Source organism: Vidua chalybeata, chromosome 6 (genome assembly GCF_026979565.1).
Source record: "Vidua chalybeata isolate OUT-0048 chromosome 6, bVidCha1 merged haplotype, whole genome shotgun sequence".
In the NCBI taxonomy this organism is placed as follows: Eukaryota; Metazoa; Chordata; class Aves; order Passeriformes; family Viduidae; genus Vidua; species Vidua chalybeata.
The window spans coordinates 15928626-15945498 of NC_071535.1; the positions used below are offsets into that span (position 1 = coordinate 15928626).

A 16873-nucleotide genomic window follows, 5' to 3' on the forward strand; every position below is an offset into this window, starting at 1 on the left:
ATGCTGTTTTGAATAAAATAATTGATTACATTGAAGGAAATAATCGGGTACATCTTCCAGCAAAATTATCTAGCTACATTATAAAGAACAGTTACTAAACAGCTCCTATCAATTTCACCAGTACTTTTCTTTCAGCAAAGACTTTGGGATTTAAGATGTGTTTAACAGGAATTTTTGTTAGTGATTTTAATTGGATTGAACTCAGTCATCTTAATCGATGTGCACCAGGATGCAATGAAATTTCATATTTAACATTTAAAAATTAGTAATACTTTTATAATTTATGAGGCTACTTACTTGTCTAATTTACTTGTTGAGTCCAAATGTCTTTATTAATTTACTTTTGTATATATTCTAGAGCTATATTTTCTTGCTTGAGTCATGAAACAGCTTTCTAACTTGAGATTTCCTTGTGAATTTTGAGATGTCATCAACTCACCAGGAATCTTAGACTCAGCTTTGCTCTTTAGTCCCATTTATAGCTTCTGGCTGTGGAATTTCTAATGCATAAAACTACTGAAGTGTCCAGGGTCATTTCTAATTCTAGACTTTTACATGTCACTGAGGATCTATTACAGATTTTACAGGAAAGACCTTTTTCTCTCTGCTTACGTATACTTCTGCACAAATGTTTTTTAAAACAATTATCTTTTACCTGTTCTGTCCAGGAAATTATACTTCTTGGCTCACTTCTCTCTTTAATTGTTAACAAGGCTGTAAATATTCTACGAAACATACTATGGTAGTTTATACCTCCTCCTGCTTAATTTGTTACAGTTTGGATTACTAAAAGACTCCTAGATAGTTAATTTTTACTCTGTGTACTGAAGTTGCTAAGCTTGGTTCATAGTCCAACAAGTCAGCATGGCCTAGGCCAGTAATATCCTCAGCACATAACCCCAAGTGCAGGGTCAGTGGATGACTGATTGAAAAAATTGTGGATCCAATTCTGATCTGTGTGGGTATAATATGACTGACTTTAGTGCTGCTACACACAGGCAGTACCATTTCTCTTTTCAGTAACAAATAAAAGAAACAGAATTGCCTTAAGGACAAATACAGCCTCTGCTGGGGAATACATCTTGTCTGGGATCCTGTTTAGTATCCTAAATTACTCAAACAAATGCTTAACTGAGAATGCATAGTGCCATACCACTGGCACAGCTATGTTTGCTCATTTCCAAGAAAACCTAATTACTAGTGGGGGAGGGCTTGCCTTTCCATTATCTTTGCTGAGTTTGAATGGATGTGTGTCAGATTAAAATTCCTGGCTCTATTAGTGGTGATGTTTTACCCACACAACGTCTTGAGTTGAAACTGCTTAGCTAGATGGTTTGTGGGAGTGACATTTGCATTCATTACATGGCAACAGGCTTGAGACGTTGGGGAAGAGCAGTGTGTAATTCTGGGGTTTGCTGGGTTAACAAAAGAAGTCGAGTGGCCATTTGCAGTTAGCCTGGAATAGGTCTGAACCACCACGGCCAAAGCAGCTTACTTGACACATTCTACGTGGTCTTCTGTTTTGTGTTTTAGTTTTCTAGCTTTTATAAACTTTAATATAAAGCCTTAAATATATCTGGCCTTGGTTTTACCTCAGGCCTTTTCATTCAGCTCCTACTATTGTGGGTCATGGAACTTGTGTGGCACATAGAGCTAAAGAAGTCTACTCTTATACTGTAACTCGGCAGCTTTCAAGTATATTTAGCAGCAACCTCAATGAAGTGAGACATTATTTTCTCAGGATGACTTTATTAATTTCACCTGGCTTAGATGAATGCACAATCAATACACAGATAGAAGATGCAAAGTTTTTTTTTGTTTTTAGTTCTTTTGAAACTACTTTTGCTGTTCTGTTGTTTTGGTTTTGACCACCCACTCTAAAATAATAAAAAGATTTAATGATAAAGATGTTACAGTGAAGTATGCTTATAGCTCATAACAAATTGTTTTACAACTGTTGAGTAGCTCCCTAGTACATCTGCAAGGAAGAAAATTATCATTCCCATTTAGGCCATTGTTCAGTACACAGCTGTTCTGTCCCATTGCAAGACCCCAGTACAGTCATTTTAACAGTGGTACCACCCACTCCTGTGAGCCCTGGGTTTAAAGGCTCCTGCAGCAACCTTCACAATAATGAAAGAATATTGCTTTATTACAGAAAGCAACATTGGTCTACATTCTGTCCACAACACTCTGCAGTAAAACAAGAAGATGAGGGTTTTTTTGCAAGGAGTTGTTTTCACTACTTCATACATCCATTTTTTTCTGTTTCCACAGATATTTGGAAGCCAAGCATGCCAAATATTTCAGAGAGGTATCATTACAAAAGAGCTTGATTACAATGTTTCTGAAAATGAAGTGGCAGCTCTACAACAAAGAGCTCTGCTAATTTTCAACACATTCCTGAGCTAGTCATCTTTCCAGCTGTTATGCTTACAATAATTACTTTCACATACAGAGAAGTGTATCCTGATGAACAAAGCCAGCAACACATATCACAGCACTGAGAAGAAACAAGTATTTCCTTAAGGAGCTAAACAAAGCACTTCTTACAGAAAAAATAGAGTCCTATTTGCAACACTCTCACAGAACTGAGCTGAGCTCAATATAAAAGTGTGAAATGACATTTGTGTTTACCTTTAGATCAGAAGTGTATTCTTGAAGTAAATGCACTGATTGACCCCACTTAGTGTTTTCTGGTTTGCAATTTTAGTCTGCAACATGGAGCAGCCTTGAATCACATCAGTAACATTCCCTTGGTACAAAGCTGAACCAGAGGCACAAAATTAAAAGTGCTCCAAGTAATGATGAGCATTTTATCTACGGGACCAAGCTAGAGTTAGTCTGAAACAGATCTTCTAAAGGCACATAGTGCAGACAGCCCATATATCCTAGTAAATAAGCTGCATAGAAAACACTTTTTCAAGTTTAAACAGATTGGAGTCTGTAACTACACCATCAAGAATCACATCTAAGTTATTGTAGTTAGTTAAATTTGACAGCTTTTCCACTTAGTTTTCCCTTTAAAAGCGTGTCAGCCAAGCACAGATCTCACTCCATACATTAGTTACTTCAGAACATGCCTAAACCTTCCCAAGTGAAAGAAGCATTTCCTTACACAAAGCAATGACCAGTTGACTGATCTAAAAAATTATAACATCCCTGAAAGGCATGAATCTAATTGGCACACAGGAGCCTCATAACTGTATGTTTGTGAATTCATATAAATATCTTAAGGTAACTTGAAAACTGGGAAAGGTATTCTCTAACTGAAATGAGAAAGGCTTCCTGAAGTTTACTATCCATTGCTATTTTTCCAGGGATTTTTTGTTGATGGTAAACTTAGAGTAAAAATGAGGCACATCTAGGCTCTCCTGAAAGAATATTGCTGCAAACATTTTTCATGCTTCACTTACTAATTTTTAAAGTTTTTTAATTCCTTATTTATATTTTTAAATATCTCTATCATTTTTTATTTGGGAAGGACAAAACTCAACCAACCAAACAAAAAAAACCCAACTTGTTTTTTCTCCAATTAAAAATTATTTCCCAAACACCTGTTCCCTTGGTTCTAATTAAGCTTTGTATTTACAAAGATGAATTTACACCCACATATTATTATCAATATCAAGTCAATTCTTAACCCAAAAATGTTTAAAAGTAACACATATGCCTCTACACTAGGAACTTTGTAATAACCCATACAGCAAGTAAATTTCTGTTAGAAAATGCTGTTCATCAGAGTTCAGACTGATTGGAAAACTTCAATATAATTAAATTAGACAATCTGAAAACTTAATTATTTTCTAGTCATTTTCAGTATCCAAAACACAACAGAGAAATACAAATTTTTCTCCCATGTATGGTACACAATGTAGAAAAAAATGAAACAGATACAACAAACTAGATCTATTGTGAATTTTCCATCAGAATTATTTTCCACAGAAAAATGTCTGGTGCAAAATAATAAAAAAATTGTTAGAAAGTGGCTTTCAATTTTTAATTAGAAAAATTAACATTGCAGCTGACTCTCCACCTTCTTGGAAAATTCTTAGTGATTTCAGCTCTGCAAATTACCCTATAAATTGTGGAGGCAAGAAATTCTCTGTGTGAACACACTAGAAAAAGGCTATGCAGTGTGTAAAACAGTATCCAAAGAGGCTTAGTCTCTATCATCCTTCCAAGTGGGCAGCAGGCATAATAAAATATTTTTATTACAGTTCTCCTAAAACAGACCTTTGGAAACTTTTTTTCCTTTGGAAAATACCAAGGTTTTACTTCTCATCCTCATCCAAAACAGACTATTTTTCAACCTACTGATACTCTTCTCGGAAGTTTCATTTTCCAGAATACAAGTTCCAAATTCCAGACCGTGAAATCTGTCCAAAACAACTCAGATTTCTATTTTCAGCCTGTGCCTTTACCACGCTTTAAATCTTTGGATTTATGCCAATAATCTTCTCTTAAATACACATTTTTGGTACAGAGAAAACTGGTCTACAAAAAAGAATTTGCTGCAGTACACAGAAACGAGCTTTACTCTCAGAGTTACAATAGGTTTACACAAGACAACATTCAAGAAAAGTAAGATGTAAATGAACAAAGGTACTCCCCATATCTTGTTAGACTTGGCTGGATTGTGGCCTGGTTTATTCTGTATGTTTTAACCTTGCTGTCTAACAAAGATCTACAGCCTCCTGAGTGTTCAAGTGAGGTGCTCTGGGTTTGTCCACCGTGTTTCCAGTGAAGGAAGACATCAAGTGAAGTGAGTAGGAGCCAGGTTCAAAGTAAGCAAAAGGTTCTTCACAAAATCATGAAGCTCCTTCTCCAAGGATGTTGTGGGTGTTAAATGTTTGCAAAGATTCAATGACAATTAGACATTAACATTAGGTTAATGAAGAAGAAACGTACTAAGGAACTTTAGATCAAAATTTTACATCCAGACCAGGAAGTTCCTTAAGGAGAAAACAGCTGAACAGTAACTTGTCCTGTCTCACTCTTCCCCAGGCTTCTTCATAAAATTGTGGCTGGAGTCAGAATATTGAGATAAACGTTTGCTTTGACCAAGTACAAACATTTTACATGGTTTTAGTAGATACCGTTCTTTTTTTTTTTTTTGCTTCTATCCTACACGTTATCTTTGTATTTTGGATCCAAACAAAAATGGATAGGATTGCTAATCTCCTTTATTGACATCTTATTTTAGCTCAAGGAATTATTATTCCTGTTTTAGCTAACACCATCATGACTTATATAAAGCATCCATGCTCCAAATCTGTAAGAGAAGTAGTTCTTCATTCCTGTGAAATGATCAGGAGCTGAGATCACAGAGTATTTTAAAGGGTGCTGAACATGTGACAATGGAAGGGATTTAAGCATCCATTAAGAGCTGCACAGAAGTGCTTTTCTGAGTCTGGGCTCTAAAAGACCACTGAGCTATGCAAGGGCTTTAACACACCATTTTGTTGTCAACATATGCCTGTCCAGTTTTGTCCTATTTTATTCTGATCTGTGAGGTGTTTTTTTTAAAGTTTAAGACTGTTTTCAAACAACTGCAGAGTACTCAAATTGTAAAGCTTCAAATGAGCTTTTCTCTTGGGAGATAATCATCAAAATCTGAAGGTTAGTTCAAGAAAGACATTCCTCTTTTAAAGAGAATGCGTTTTTCCCACACAGAAACCAAAGACAAAGGCTGTTTGAATGATATCATATGCAGCTCCCACAAAAACTGTATGTTGTCTCCTTTTTCAGGATGGGCCTGAACCACACCCACACCTGGGAGCAAATCTCTCTGGACAAAGGGGATATATGCTGAAACAGCTTGAGGCTGTTTTCATGTAACAACTATATTCTCTGTTTCTGCTTGCTAAAGCCCTACACTTATTGCTGAACACTCCTCTTGACAGAGGATAAAAAAAGAACAAAATGCAAAAGATGCATTTTGAGATGACAAATAATAACTGTGAATCACTCAGAGATTAAACTTTATACTTCACTTACTTCTGTTTCAGAAAAAAACCCCAAAGTTGTTCTTGCAAAAGTATCTAGAATATGTGATTTGAAGAAAGAAAGTAAAATCCCAAATTAAGCTAAAAAAGGTGACCATAAAAGAGCACAAAAAAAGGGGTTGGGCCAACTCACAGCCATTGCAGTTGCAGCTCCTAAAATACAAGAGAGGATTTTTTACCTAGGACACCACAACCAATTGAATTGAAAAATCGTATTGAAAACTGAAAGCCTATTCTTCAGAGAACATTTTCTAGTACTGAAAAAATACATGAACTTCTGATCTTTAGAAAATGTATGTGCCTTATTCCCAGACTGAAAATAAATCAAAGAAAACCAGAGGGGATTCTTGGAAACTCTCTGCAAACTACCTTTTCCCTGAAGCCAGTTTTAAATGTCTGGATTTTTCTAGGCTACTGATTGTGCCACGGTACTTAAACAACAACAAAGCATGATGCGGGGTCCTCATATTTTCACCAAACTTATTAAAGGGGTGGTTTTGAAAGCATAATGAAAGAATTCTCAGTGAGAATATATGAGTTGAGCAATGAGAATCCAACCAATGGATAATCAGCTCCAGACAACAGGAGTGACAATACCTGAAGGTAATGATGAGGATTTTATGCAATCGCTTATTCACTTTTACATAACCGTCTTGAGCTCATGTTGAACGTTTGCTCCATTCAGTATGAATTGAATCACCAGTGGTTCCACTCTGGCCCGTTAAACGTCACTTTATCTTTAAAGTCTTTCTCAAAAATGCAGAAAAAATGCATTTAAAGAAGACCAGTGGCATAATTAATAACTCCCTCTTTAGTTCAAAGCATTTTGTCTATTGTGAATGTCACACACTTAAGAAGCTCTAATCTGAAATTTTTATTCATAAAAAAGCTGCCTGGAAAGTAAGAAGAAATGCATGATTGCACTACCCTAATCAAAACTTGTATCCAAAAACTTGTTAAAAACCATCTCAGTTTAGAAGTCCCGTTTGCCAACACATGCAAGGGTGGTCAAGGTTTTGAACAGAGTACTCATGGAAGCAGTGGAATCACTGTCAATGGCAGCACAGACGTGGTGCTCAGTAACTTGGTTAGTGCTGGGTTAACACCTGCACTCAGTAATCTCAGAGGTTTTTTCCAACTTTAATGATTCCAGGATTCAATGATGTTTAGATGGTTTGGGGAGATATTTTTCCTTTTTAGAAGTAGTTTATTATTACTATTCTGTTGTTATTATTACTATTATTATTATTACTACTACTCTTGTCATTAACGTGCTTATGTGCACAAGCATATTGCTGACTTGGATCCTGTTAGTTTACCACACAATAAAAATATTTTTTTCACTATCTCATGAATGAACAGAAGCTCATCTAATGGGTCTATCTTCAGTGATTTAGTTTGCTTCCATTCCTCATTCCAATCCATAACTACTGACTGAAAAAAGCTCCTGTGGGAGCACACTAACACAGGAAAACATACATTATCATCTAGTCTTCACACAGTATGCTTCAATGTGTGTTCAATCACAAACATCTCTTCTAAAATGACAGTAACTGAAGAAATGGGATTGCTAAGAAATTAGATATAACATGGAAAATGCTTCTTTTTCACTGGATGTGGCATTTATCCATGCCAAGCAATACTTAAGTTAAACAGTAATTATGTGACAGACTACATGTCTGTAAGGGCTGATCTAATCTCTGCTGTGTAATCTCCAAAGCATTTGGGCAGGAGTCAAACTGCAATATGCCAAGTGCACCAGTATGAAGTTGGTTATACATAGCCCTTTACACCAAAGAATTTAAAAAAAATTTCAAAAGGTAAATACTATTGCATACAGCTATTCTAACAGTTTTAAACACTCTTTCTCTCCCTCCTTTTTGTCCAAGAAGCCTCCCCCACTACAGTAATTAAAACAATTTCTTATATATTTATACACCAAAGTGCTTCTGGCTTTAGCTCAGTCATTGTTCATAGTTCAGTCAAGTCATTGTTAACTGCTGACTTCAAAATTACTTGTAGTGCAGTGCTCATCAGGTCATTATGACATGTTTCAATATAAACTTCCTTTTCCTGTTTTCCCTTCACCTATGGCAAATCAGCACTTCTACCATGGCTGTCCATGATGACTGGAAAACACTTTCCTAAGATCTGCTTTTAGCCACCAAGCTTCCACCCCAGTTTTACTGTCAGCAAATCCATCCTTCAGACAGTCAAACCAATTTCTTTCCTCCTCTCTCTCCACATATGTTGTCTTTCTTACAACTCAGCGTTTGGCATTTAAATTATCTTCTTTTACAGTACTATAAATATCTAGAAAGTAGTAGTGCCTTACCTGGCACTGAAAATGGAGTTAGACTGTCCTGTTCATTTTCCTCCTCTTGGTTCCCCACAGGGATGTTTCCATTTTCAATATTCTCTTGTCTCCTGTTCTGAAGTGCTTTGCTTGAGCCATTGGCAGATTGGATTAACCGCTGGCGCTGCAGTGTCAAAATACAAAACTGCCATAGTTCAGGAAGTATTTACTTTGTGATATCTGAGTTTTGCTCTCTGTCCAGCCCCAGTCACATGAGCCATGAAGTTTCTCCTCAAAGCTTTCCTTTCAGTCAATAACAAACCTGTCAGTGGCCTACCTGTCTTCAGCAGGCATCAGGCTTCACCAGGTTAACCATCCACTTCAAAATTACTGGCAGGAGTCTTTCAAGCCATGATGGAGAATGTTGTAACATTTGTTGTTCCACCCATGTTTGAACCAATGTGGTATTCTAAAGCACTTCTCACTCAACAGCTCCCACTCATACCAGCAATAGCACCATAATTAAATGGTAACACTCAAGACACCTCTGCACAATTAGAGTTGGCTTATGAATGACTCATTATCCAGGAGCTCCCCTTCTCAGATTCAACTCTTCTCTTCTCCCTCCTTCTCAACTCCATTCACTGAGGTAAATTTGAAATTCCTATTTTTAATTTCAAAAGCAAGACTAATCCTTGTTGCCCTTGTCCAAGTACATGAAGCTCATAATTGGCCCTGCAGACATGTATAAGAATTGCTGCAGTTCCAACACACAGTAAAACAATCACAAGGACAGGTTTTAAACATCAGTATATATACCCACTCATGCACTGGAGAATGTTAGATGCAACAGTAAGTTCTTATGTTTATAAAAAAATAATTATTTTAATTCATTAGATGAGGTAACACAGGGTTGATAAGTGTTCTCTTTTCCTGACAAACTATCAACTCCTAAAAAGTGCTCTGAAATGCCTTGAAAAATAAAGTAACTGCACAGACTGCAAAAAAAATTTCTGAAAGCAGTATCAACATACTCTAGTGAAAAATAGAGAAAAATCCTATCTGAATAGTTTGCAAAACCTGTGAATATATAAGTGAGAATACATAAGACCATACATCCAAAATGCTCAAGTTTAAAGAATGTTTTTTGCAGATGTTTAAAGGGCCAAGTATCAGCTTCCTACCCACACAGCCATTAAGATTTTTTCTCTGATCAATGAATTGACTTCAAGGATTACCGAGTCAACTGTTGCCATGTGCCCGGTCTGATCTTCTACCCCTGACCATAACACCTTTCACAATTTTACTGTCAAACTGAATTTTTTGTTACAAATATGTTAATGGTGCTTGCTTTTATTATGGAATTCATAAGGCTGGCTAAACACATGACCTGTCTTATGATGTTGAAATCTATTTACTTGCCAGAGTAAATACCTCTCATATTTGATACTGTGGGAGCAAACTATAAAATCCTGCTTTCATAAAACCCAGGGTAGGTAGGCTAAAGATTTCACCCCTAGTGCTTCAGCAAGTTCAGAAGAGCCACACTTGGCAAGCCCTGCCACTTCAGCTGCAGGGCATGGAACAAGCAATATACACTTGTGACAATGTATCAAATAAGAGATAACTGAAACTGTCCAGGGCAAATTCCCCTCATGAAAATATTTTGGGCCATTTTTATTTTGAGTTGAGGACTACAGTGAATACTAAATAGGTAGGCAAATCTCTGAAGGAATCCTGAAGTGTTAATAATACAAGAGTAGTTTTAAAAATTTTTGGTTGCCTTGTCCATTATCCTTTTTTAACCTAACCACTTTTGTAATAATCAAAACCAATTATCCTGCTATAGATATAATCTAAATGTGCACATATGCACACACACACTGAAGTAAACATCTTCTGTCAGGGAGATAAGGTAGTCCCTCCTTTTTGACTGCCCTCCCATTAAAACGGGCAACATCAGCTGGGAATCAATCTTCAAATCTGTTCTCATATAGCTGCTTGAGAAAGACATAGTTCTCTCCCAGCCGTAGGAACATGGGAGAATCTAAATTCCAGGATCACTATGAGCACAGCTCTTTGGTACCCCCTCTGCCTCATGGTCATTTTCTGTTTTCCTAATGAACGTACCTCATTAATGATGAGTCGGCTTGCCATCCGCATTCTGGTGCGTGGTCCAAACTTATTTGTGATCATAATCCGTAATCCAGCTTCAGGGAACCGGTATTTGGGAGGACTGGAGCAGATTATCTCATCCACCATCACAACACTGTTTTTGCCATACTGCTGTGACCCCTTCACTAATGATCACAATGGACAGAGTTAGCAGTGCAATTGACCCTACCATGCGTCCCACCATCCAGAGTCAGGTCTTTTCAGGCTCAGGTGGGGGAAACATTTATCTGAATGACAGAATTTATGAGTGACTTTCCTTTAATATTTCTGCAGCCTGGTGAATCTCCTCATCAGTTGTGCACTGTGTTTAGATCACATGCTGGAAAGGGATTTCATTCTACTAAGGCAGCCACCAAGCCACTGTCAGATTAGTGGGAGCAGTTTTTCCCCAACTGTTCATGCTGTAGTACCAGTTTTCTTTGCTTATGTCCCACTAGAATTTTGTACCCTTTCTCTAGAACTTTTTGCACAGTGGCAGTGTAGAAAGCACTCCTGAAACCTCTAAAGCTATTCCATTGGATCAAGGTGCTGCACATGCAGAAGGCCCTAATGTTGTGCTCACTCCTTCTGGAAATCTTCACTTTACCTTCACAGAATATTACCAGTATCTCTCACATGAAAACATTTGAAATGATGACAAGAATTGTCAAGAACATATCTATGGTTCTAACTAACTAGCAAAGTAAGCCTTTGTTAATATAAAGGAACCCATACCAGGTTTAAGATTACAAAGTTAACAAAGTTCTACCACGTTAAGAACATGCAGAGACAAAATTTTATTGGGAATCAACACAAGTACAGGCAAGGACTTTAGGAGCTCACCAACAAACCAATATTCTCACAAATGCTACAGACTACACATAGCAAGCAGAGCAAGGCTCAGCAGACAGGAGACATACCCATGTGGTGTTAGAAAGCAGGGCAGGAAATACATACATGACCATAATAAATATTAATTATTACATATAATAATATGTACAGAAAAAAAAACTCTTTGCTGCTTGTTTTCTGCTTTGCTTAGCTTGGCCTCCCCCTCTCCCTCCCATTTTGCATTGTTACTTACATTAGGAAGAGGAGGAGAATTTAGGAGGTAGAAGTGAAAGATTAGTGCATGGTTCCAGTCAGGAAGCAAAGGAAATCTAAGAAAACATTCAACTCAAACAATGGAATTTAAATGGACCTGTTCCTAACACACAGAAGCTTATTATGTTACTCTTTTGCATTGTTACAGTGTTGAATATTTTTGTTTTTCAGGAAGACTGGATCCATGCATGCATCTAAGTCACATCATGCAATAAAGGCTTTGCTGTCTCAAGCATCTTCTAGCATATTTGCAGTTGAAGAAATACATTCTCCATAATGATTCAACAAGAAAAACCAGCAAGCCTGTAAGTCACCAATAAACATCTGTAACTTGTACCCTTCCAAGCATTTGAGTGCCTTGCCTTGTTGCACTAAAACGGGTTCAGTGAGCACACTGGGGTCACCTGAAGCGTCATAAATATAAGATCTCTGGTTTCACAAAGAGATGTGCCCTACTCAAAGAATCCACTCTAGAATCGTGCTTGCAGCTTAAGATCTCTAATACAGAATAGAACTAGTAGTAATTTTACATCTGCTAAATGTAAAGGAGCAATTATCCTCCTCTATTCCAACATCTAAACCAAATTAACCTCGCTGAGTACTGTGCCTGATGATGCAAATAAAGGGCACATCCACTCCAGTGACTCTCGGAGTGTAGCAGCTTTTCTGTGCAGGAATAGGCAGACAGGTTTCCTAGGAATCAGTCCTCACAATCAGGACTCAACTACATAAACTTAACATTTGCTTTAGTAAAGAAAAATAAATATTTGACAGCAATGGTAGCAAGAACAAAAAGACCCCAGTTTCATCAGATTAACTGCTCCCAAGTGAGTTCCTCCAGAGAATTAACCAAAATGCTTCATCTTACAGTGACATGAAAAACATTGGAGCACTGAAGTTACTCTGAAACTGTTTCTTAGAGCCCTATGAAGACAGTGAGCAAATATTCAGCTTTGATAAAAGTACCATAATTAAAAATTCAGCACTGCTGTAGAATACCTCATACTAAATATATATTTAAGTACTGAAGCTATTCTTACTGTGGCACATTACTCAAATTATTTTCATTATTTTCAGTTTGACTTCCTGTGCCTGTAAAAAAACCCCACATATCTTAGCCCCATGTAGTATGGACTCCACCTAAAAGTTGTTTTAAGAAATGTGAAAAGGAGAAAAGTCTTTTGTGCTTCTACTTTGTGATAATCCTTAAAAAAAAACTCTACTGAGAACAGCTTTTTTTTCCAACAAACTTACTGCTCACCATCAAAGGTTCATCAGCAACAACCCTGTCAAAATCAACAGAAAGCTTCTCGATGACTTTAGCTCTGAAACCCAATCCCTCAGAAACCCGCTTCTGTCCATATTTCTGGTTTCAGGCAGGGGTCAAACCATGCCACCTGGTGGAAATTTGGGTCAACACAATAAAAGCCAAGGGTAATACACATTTGTACTTTGAAAATTGGAGCACTATTCACAAAGTGTATCTAGTTTGCCTTTACCTGTGTGTGCAAAACTCACCCTTGAAATGAAATTTTTCTTATGGTGAAAATCTCTCCTTTTTCTTTCTGAAATTTGAGTGATGCAAGGTTTTATATTGTACCACAGGAAGCTCTTGAAAGTCATGAAACTTGCAAACATAAAAGATCTTTACAGTGTTACACCTTTTACCTGCACCCTGAGCAATAGACTATCCTTGCTAGAAACAAAGTTCCTCACCCAAAGAAACTGTTCCTTTATGGGAAGTAATCAGGCTTTCCTCCTGTGGAAAATCAGATTAAGGTCACTACACCTTAGTGAAGCCAAGGGAGGTTTTTTAGTGGATCCTAAAACGGCTAACCAGTGCAAGCCAGAGGCCAGCCCCAGTTCTCTCCTTGCTATTAGCAGTGCTCCTTTTGAAAGCTGCTGCTGGGGAAAATGCAGCTCAGCTTATGAAGCCAGCATGTGCCAGCTGAGAGGGAGTCACTGATGGGTCATGGCATATTTTGAGGAGGGAAGAAGCTAGAGGCAGCCATGTGACAATTTTCTAGGACAGCATCTTGACACATAAAGCAGTCAGGCTAACACTGCCATCCTCCCCTCCCACTGCTCACTCAAATCCTTAATCTCTTCTTTCTGTACTTTCTCAGGCATGTTTGCCCGTGACAGTATCTACACTCTGGCTCTTTGAAAAATTGTCCCTCCAATGCAGCAGGCATTTGTGTAATGGGTGCTGGAGAAGGCAAAGGGAATCTGAGTGAAACTGCAGTATCAGTGCATCTTTGAGGCAAAATCAGAAAAAAAAACTGATGTGGACAATTGCTAGTGGAGCTTTGTTGCTTCTTTTCTACATGTTCTTCACAAGCATTCTGTAATCTACACATTTCCTTGAAAAGGGAATAGAGGGACAGGCAAGCAGTCTGTGCTATTGTCTCTTTTACCACAAGGGCTAGAGAGGAGAGCCTGCTGGGAGATGACATCAGAATACAACAAATCCCTCAGAAGTAAAATCCACTAATATCTGTGGTGTTTAACTGGATTACCCTTTTCCCATGTCTCCACTTGAATACAAGAAGCATCTGTAGAACCTTGCATAGACACAAATCCACATGCGAGTGACAGACCTCACTATATCAGAGGCAATGCTCCCAAAAGTTCATTATAAAATGAGATGAAAGTATTTCAAAGTCACCATCATTTAATTATGCTATAATGTCCTATGAGAAATAATTTTAAATTAGTATTGTCTAAACACCTTATCAAAGACCAGAGCAGCAGTGTAGTGTCACTGAATAAACCTATACCTACAGGTATAGCTACCTATATCTACCTTAAAGAAATCCCAGCCTAAACACTAAAAGCAGAAAAGAGTGGGATTGTCTGAGTCTGTTCTAAATTCCTGTTTGGTATTATTTGTTATTACATGGGGCTCTTTCAAATGCTACTGACATTGCTGATGAGCTCAGCCTCCTAGAATGGGAGATGTGTGCAAAGAACAAAGTGAGGAGACCTCACTTGTTAACAGCAACCCAACTGCTCACTAAATTACATGGTTTGTGCTTTGAAAGTGGAAGGATTTTGCTCTATAGAGAAAAGGTAAAATGGAAGAGAAGATAAAAAAATAAAAACAGGCTTAGAAAACAAGCCAAAAATACCCAGGTACTTTTGCTTACTTTCAGTACCAAAAGCTGGATATCATCTTCTTTCCTTTATGACAAAAACACAAATAGCAAAGAACCTGCATTTTTTGAATTTTTATGTGTATGGTGATGTATACAGACTATTTAGGCATGTGAAAACCAGTCTTCTGAGGATCTGAACTCAACATGTAACCCCTCTTGCCCACTGATCTGCCCATGTCATTTCCTTCCACATCCACATCCTAACTTCTCATTCCAAACTAATTTTTGAAGTGAAAATTGCTTTCTTCTTGGTAATAAAAGTGTATTTCTTTCACAATGTTGTAGCTCATCACTGAACAGGAGATAAAAAGGGAACAAAATTGCCAATGTGCAAAGCAGCTTGTTTTCAGAATAGAGGAAAAAATCCTTTTTTTTTTTTTAATGTGGCAATCTGACTGCTGAATTATCAAGTTAACCCTGCTTACAATTGAATAATGACATTGTTTTGATCTGCATAAAAGAAATAAAAAGGATATCCAACTACTCTTTTTGTCAACTACTCTTTTTCCAAGTCCTGTCTGCTCAGCCTTACCTTTCCATAGTAATGGAATGGATGGGTCATCACAACTAGAGGCATAACATTTATTACCATCTTCCAGCTCATTGTTGACTGTGTCACCATTTCCAACATTCTTGCTTTTAAGGGTGAAGAAATTTTGCATCTTCACATTGTACCTGAAAGTGCAAAGAAAAGGTCTCTAAAAAGGTTGGATTTTTGCATTTTCTTGGCAAACTTTAAACCATCTGAGAACAACTTATGCAGGCGAGCAGGAAAGCCTGGATGCTTGTTCTCTGACAATTAATAAGAAGTGAAGAGAAACGACTGTCCAACTCAGTGGCAAGCTGATAGGAAAGCAAGGACTGCACCTATCTCTCATGACATACAGCGGACTGCAAAAAGGCACTAGAGCAGATTTAGTGAAGGCAAACACTGGAGCTGTTGATTTTGGAGCCAGGACACTCACTATAGAGCAGCTTCTTTCCTCCTGCATCAGCTCACAATTCACCTCACTGTTTCTTACAGTACTGTGTTCCCTGTGAGAGGGTTCTTGAGCATTTCTGGGACTGCTGACCATGCCCTTCTAAAGACAGAATATATCTATTTTAACACTAGGGTGGGATATAAGAGGGCTGTCAATGAGCTCTGCTGAGACTTGATGTAGGAGAAAAGGGAGTTCCAACAGGGTGATTTGTGAGGGGAAGGCACCAAGGGATACAAGTCTAAGCAACTTGCAATAGAAGGGTGGACTCACAGACACAGTAACAGTCAGACCTCTGACTCTCCTGTCAGAGGCAGTGACATAACAGAAGAAGACACCAGTAAACAACTAAGATGAGATGGTCTGAAGATAAATACATGCTTAGCACTCTATCTAGTGTTATTGGACCTCGTTCTCCAGGGAGTATAAAATATGTGTAAGAGCTGACATGATGTGTGTTTATAATCCAGAGCGGCCTGCAATCTTTTCATATACCTTTGTATAAATGACATTTTTCTCAACTTTTTCTGAAAGCTACTTTACCTCTGTGCACTATAGAAAAGGATGCATGAAAGTATTTGCTGCTGATTAGGCACAAACATAGAATTAAAGTGGTTAAGCATAAAACCCAACAGATCTAACATGACTGTTGTATTGCCCTCAGGGAGGAAGGCCAAGGACAGAACAAGACCAAAAGAATGATGGTCAGTTAACATCTAAAGGGTACAGCGAGGAGAAGTACTTACTTCATGATAAGTATGTAGAATGAATACATAATGATGAGTACAAGGCTTTCCCACCTCAGAAAGACAGAAAGAAGTGTTAGAAGGCCATTCAAACAGCTGTATGCTTTACAAGTTTTATGTAGGAGTGTGCCTTAAACATCTGGTACAAGTCACATTTGTGCACACAGGACTCACATCATTAAGATTAGATGGTGTCTCAGCAGAATGAGAGGGGAAGCAGACTCAAATTTCAATAAACATGCAAATAAAATGCAATGCATTTATTTCAGAAATGTGCTATAAAGACTGAAATCACAGCTACCCTCTAAGGATCACAACACCAAGGCCTTTAGCAATTCAGTGCTGAAGCACTGGCCAGGCACTTTGAGAGCACTGTTAGAAGGTGCCTGTGATCTTCCTCTAGGATTCACGCTGGAGTGTTCATTGG

At 37.8% G+C, this 16873-nt stretch overlaps 1 protein-coding gene across 1 annotated transcript in view; it reads right to left on the reverse strand.

Moving 5' to 3' along the window:
* LOC128789250 (ras and Rab interactor 3-like) overlaps window positions 1-16873 on the reverse strand; it is a 160311-nt gene that overhangs the window by 86759 nt on the left and 56679 nt on the right. The window contains exons 9-12 of the mRNA XM_053944989.1: window positions 16447-16500; window positions 15253-15395; window positions 10435-10604; window positions 8344-8488 (exon numbers count right to left, since the gene is read on the reverse strand). Of these exons, the coding sequence (XP_053800964.1) occupies window positions 8344-8488; window positions 10435-10604; window positions 15253-15395; window positions 16447-16500 (512 nt within the window). The remainder of the gene's footprint in view (window positions 1-8343; window positions 8489-10434; window positions 10605-15252; window positions 15396-16446; window positions 16501-16873) is intronic.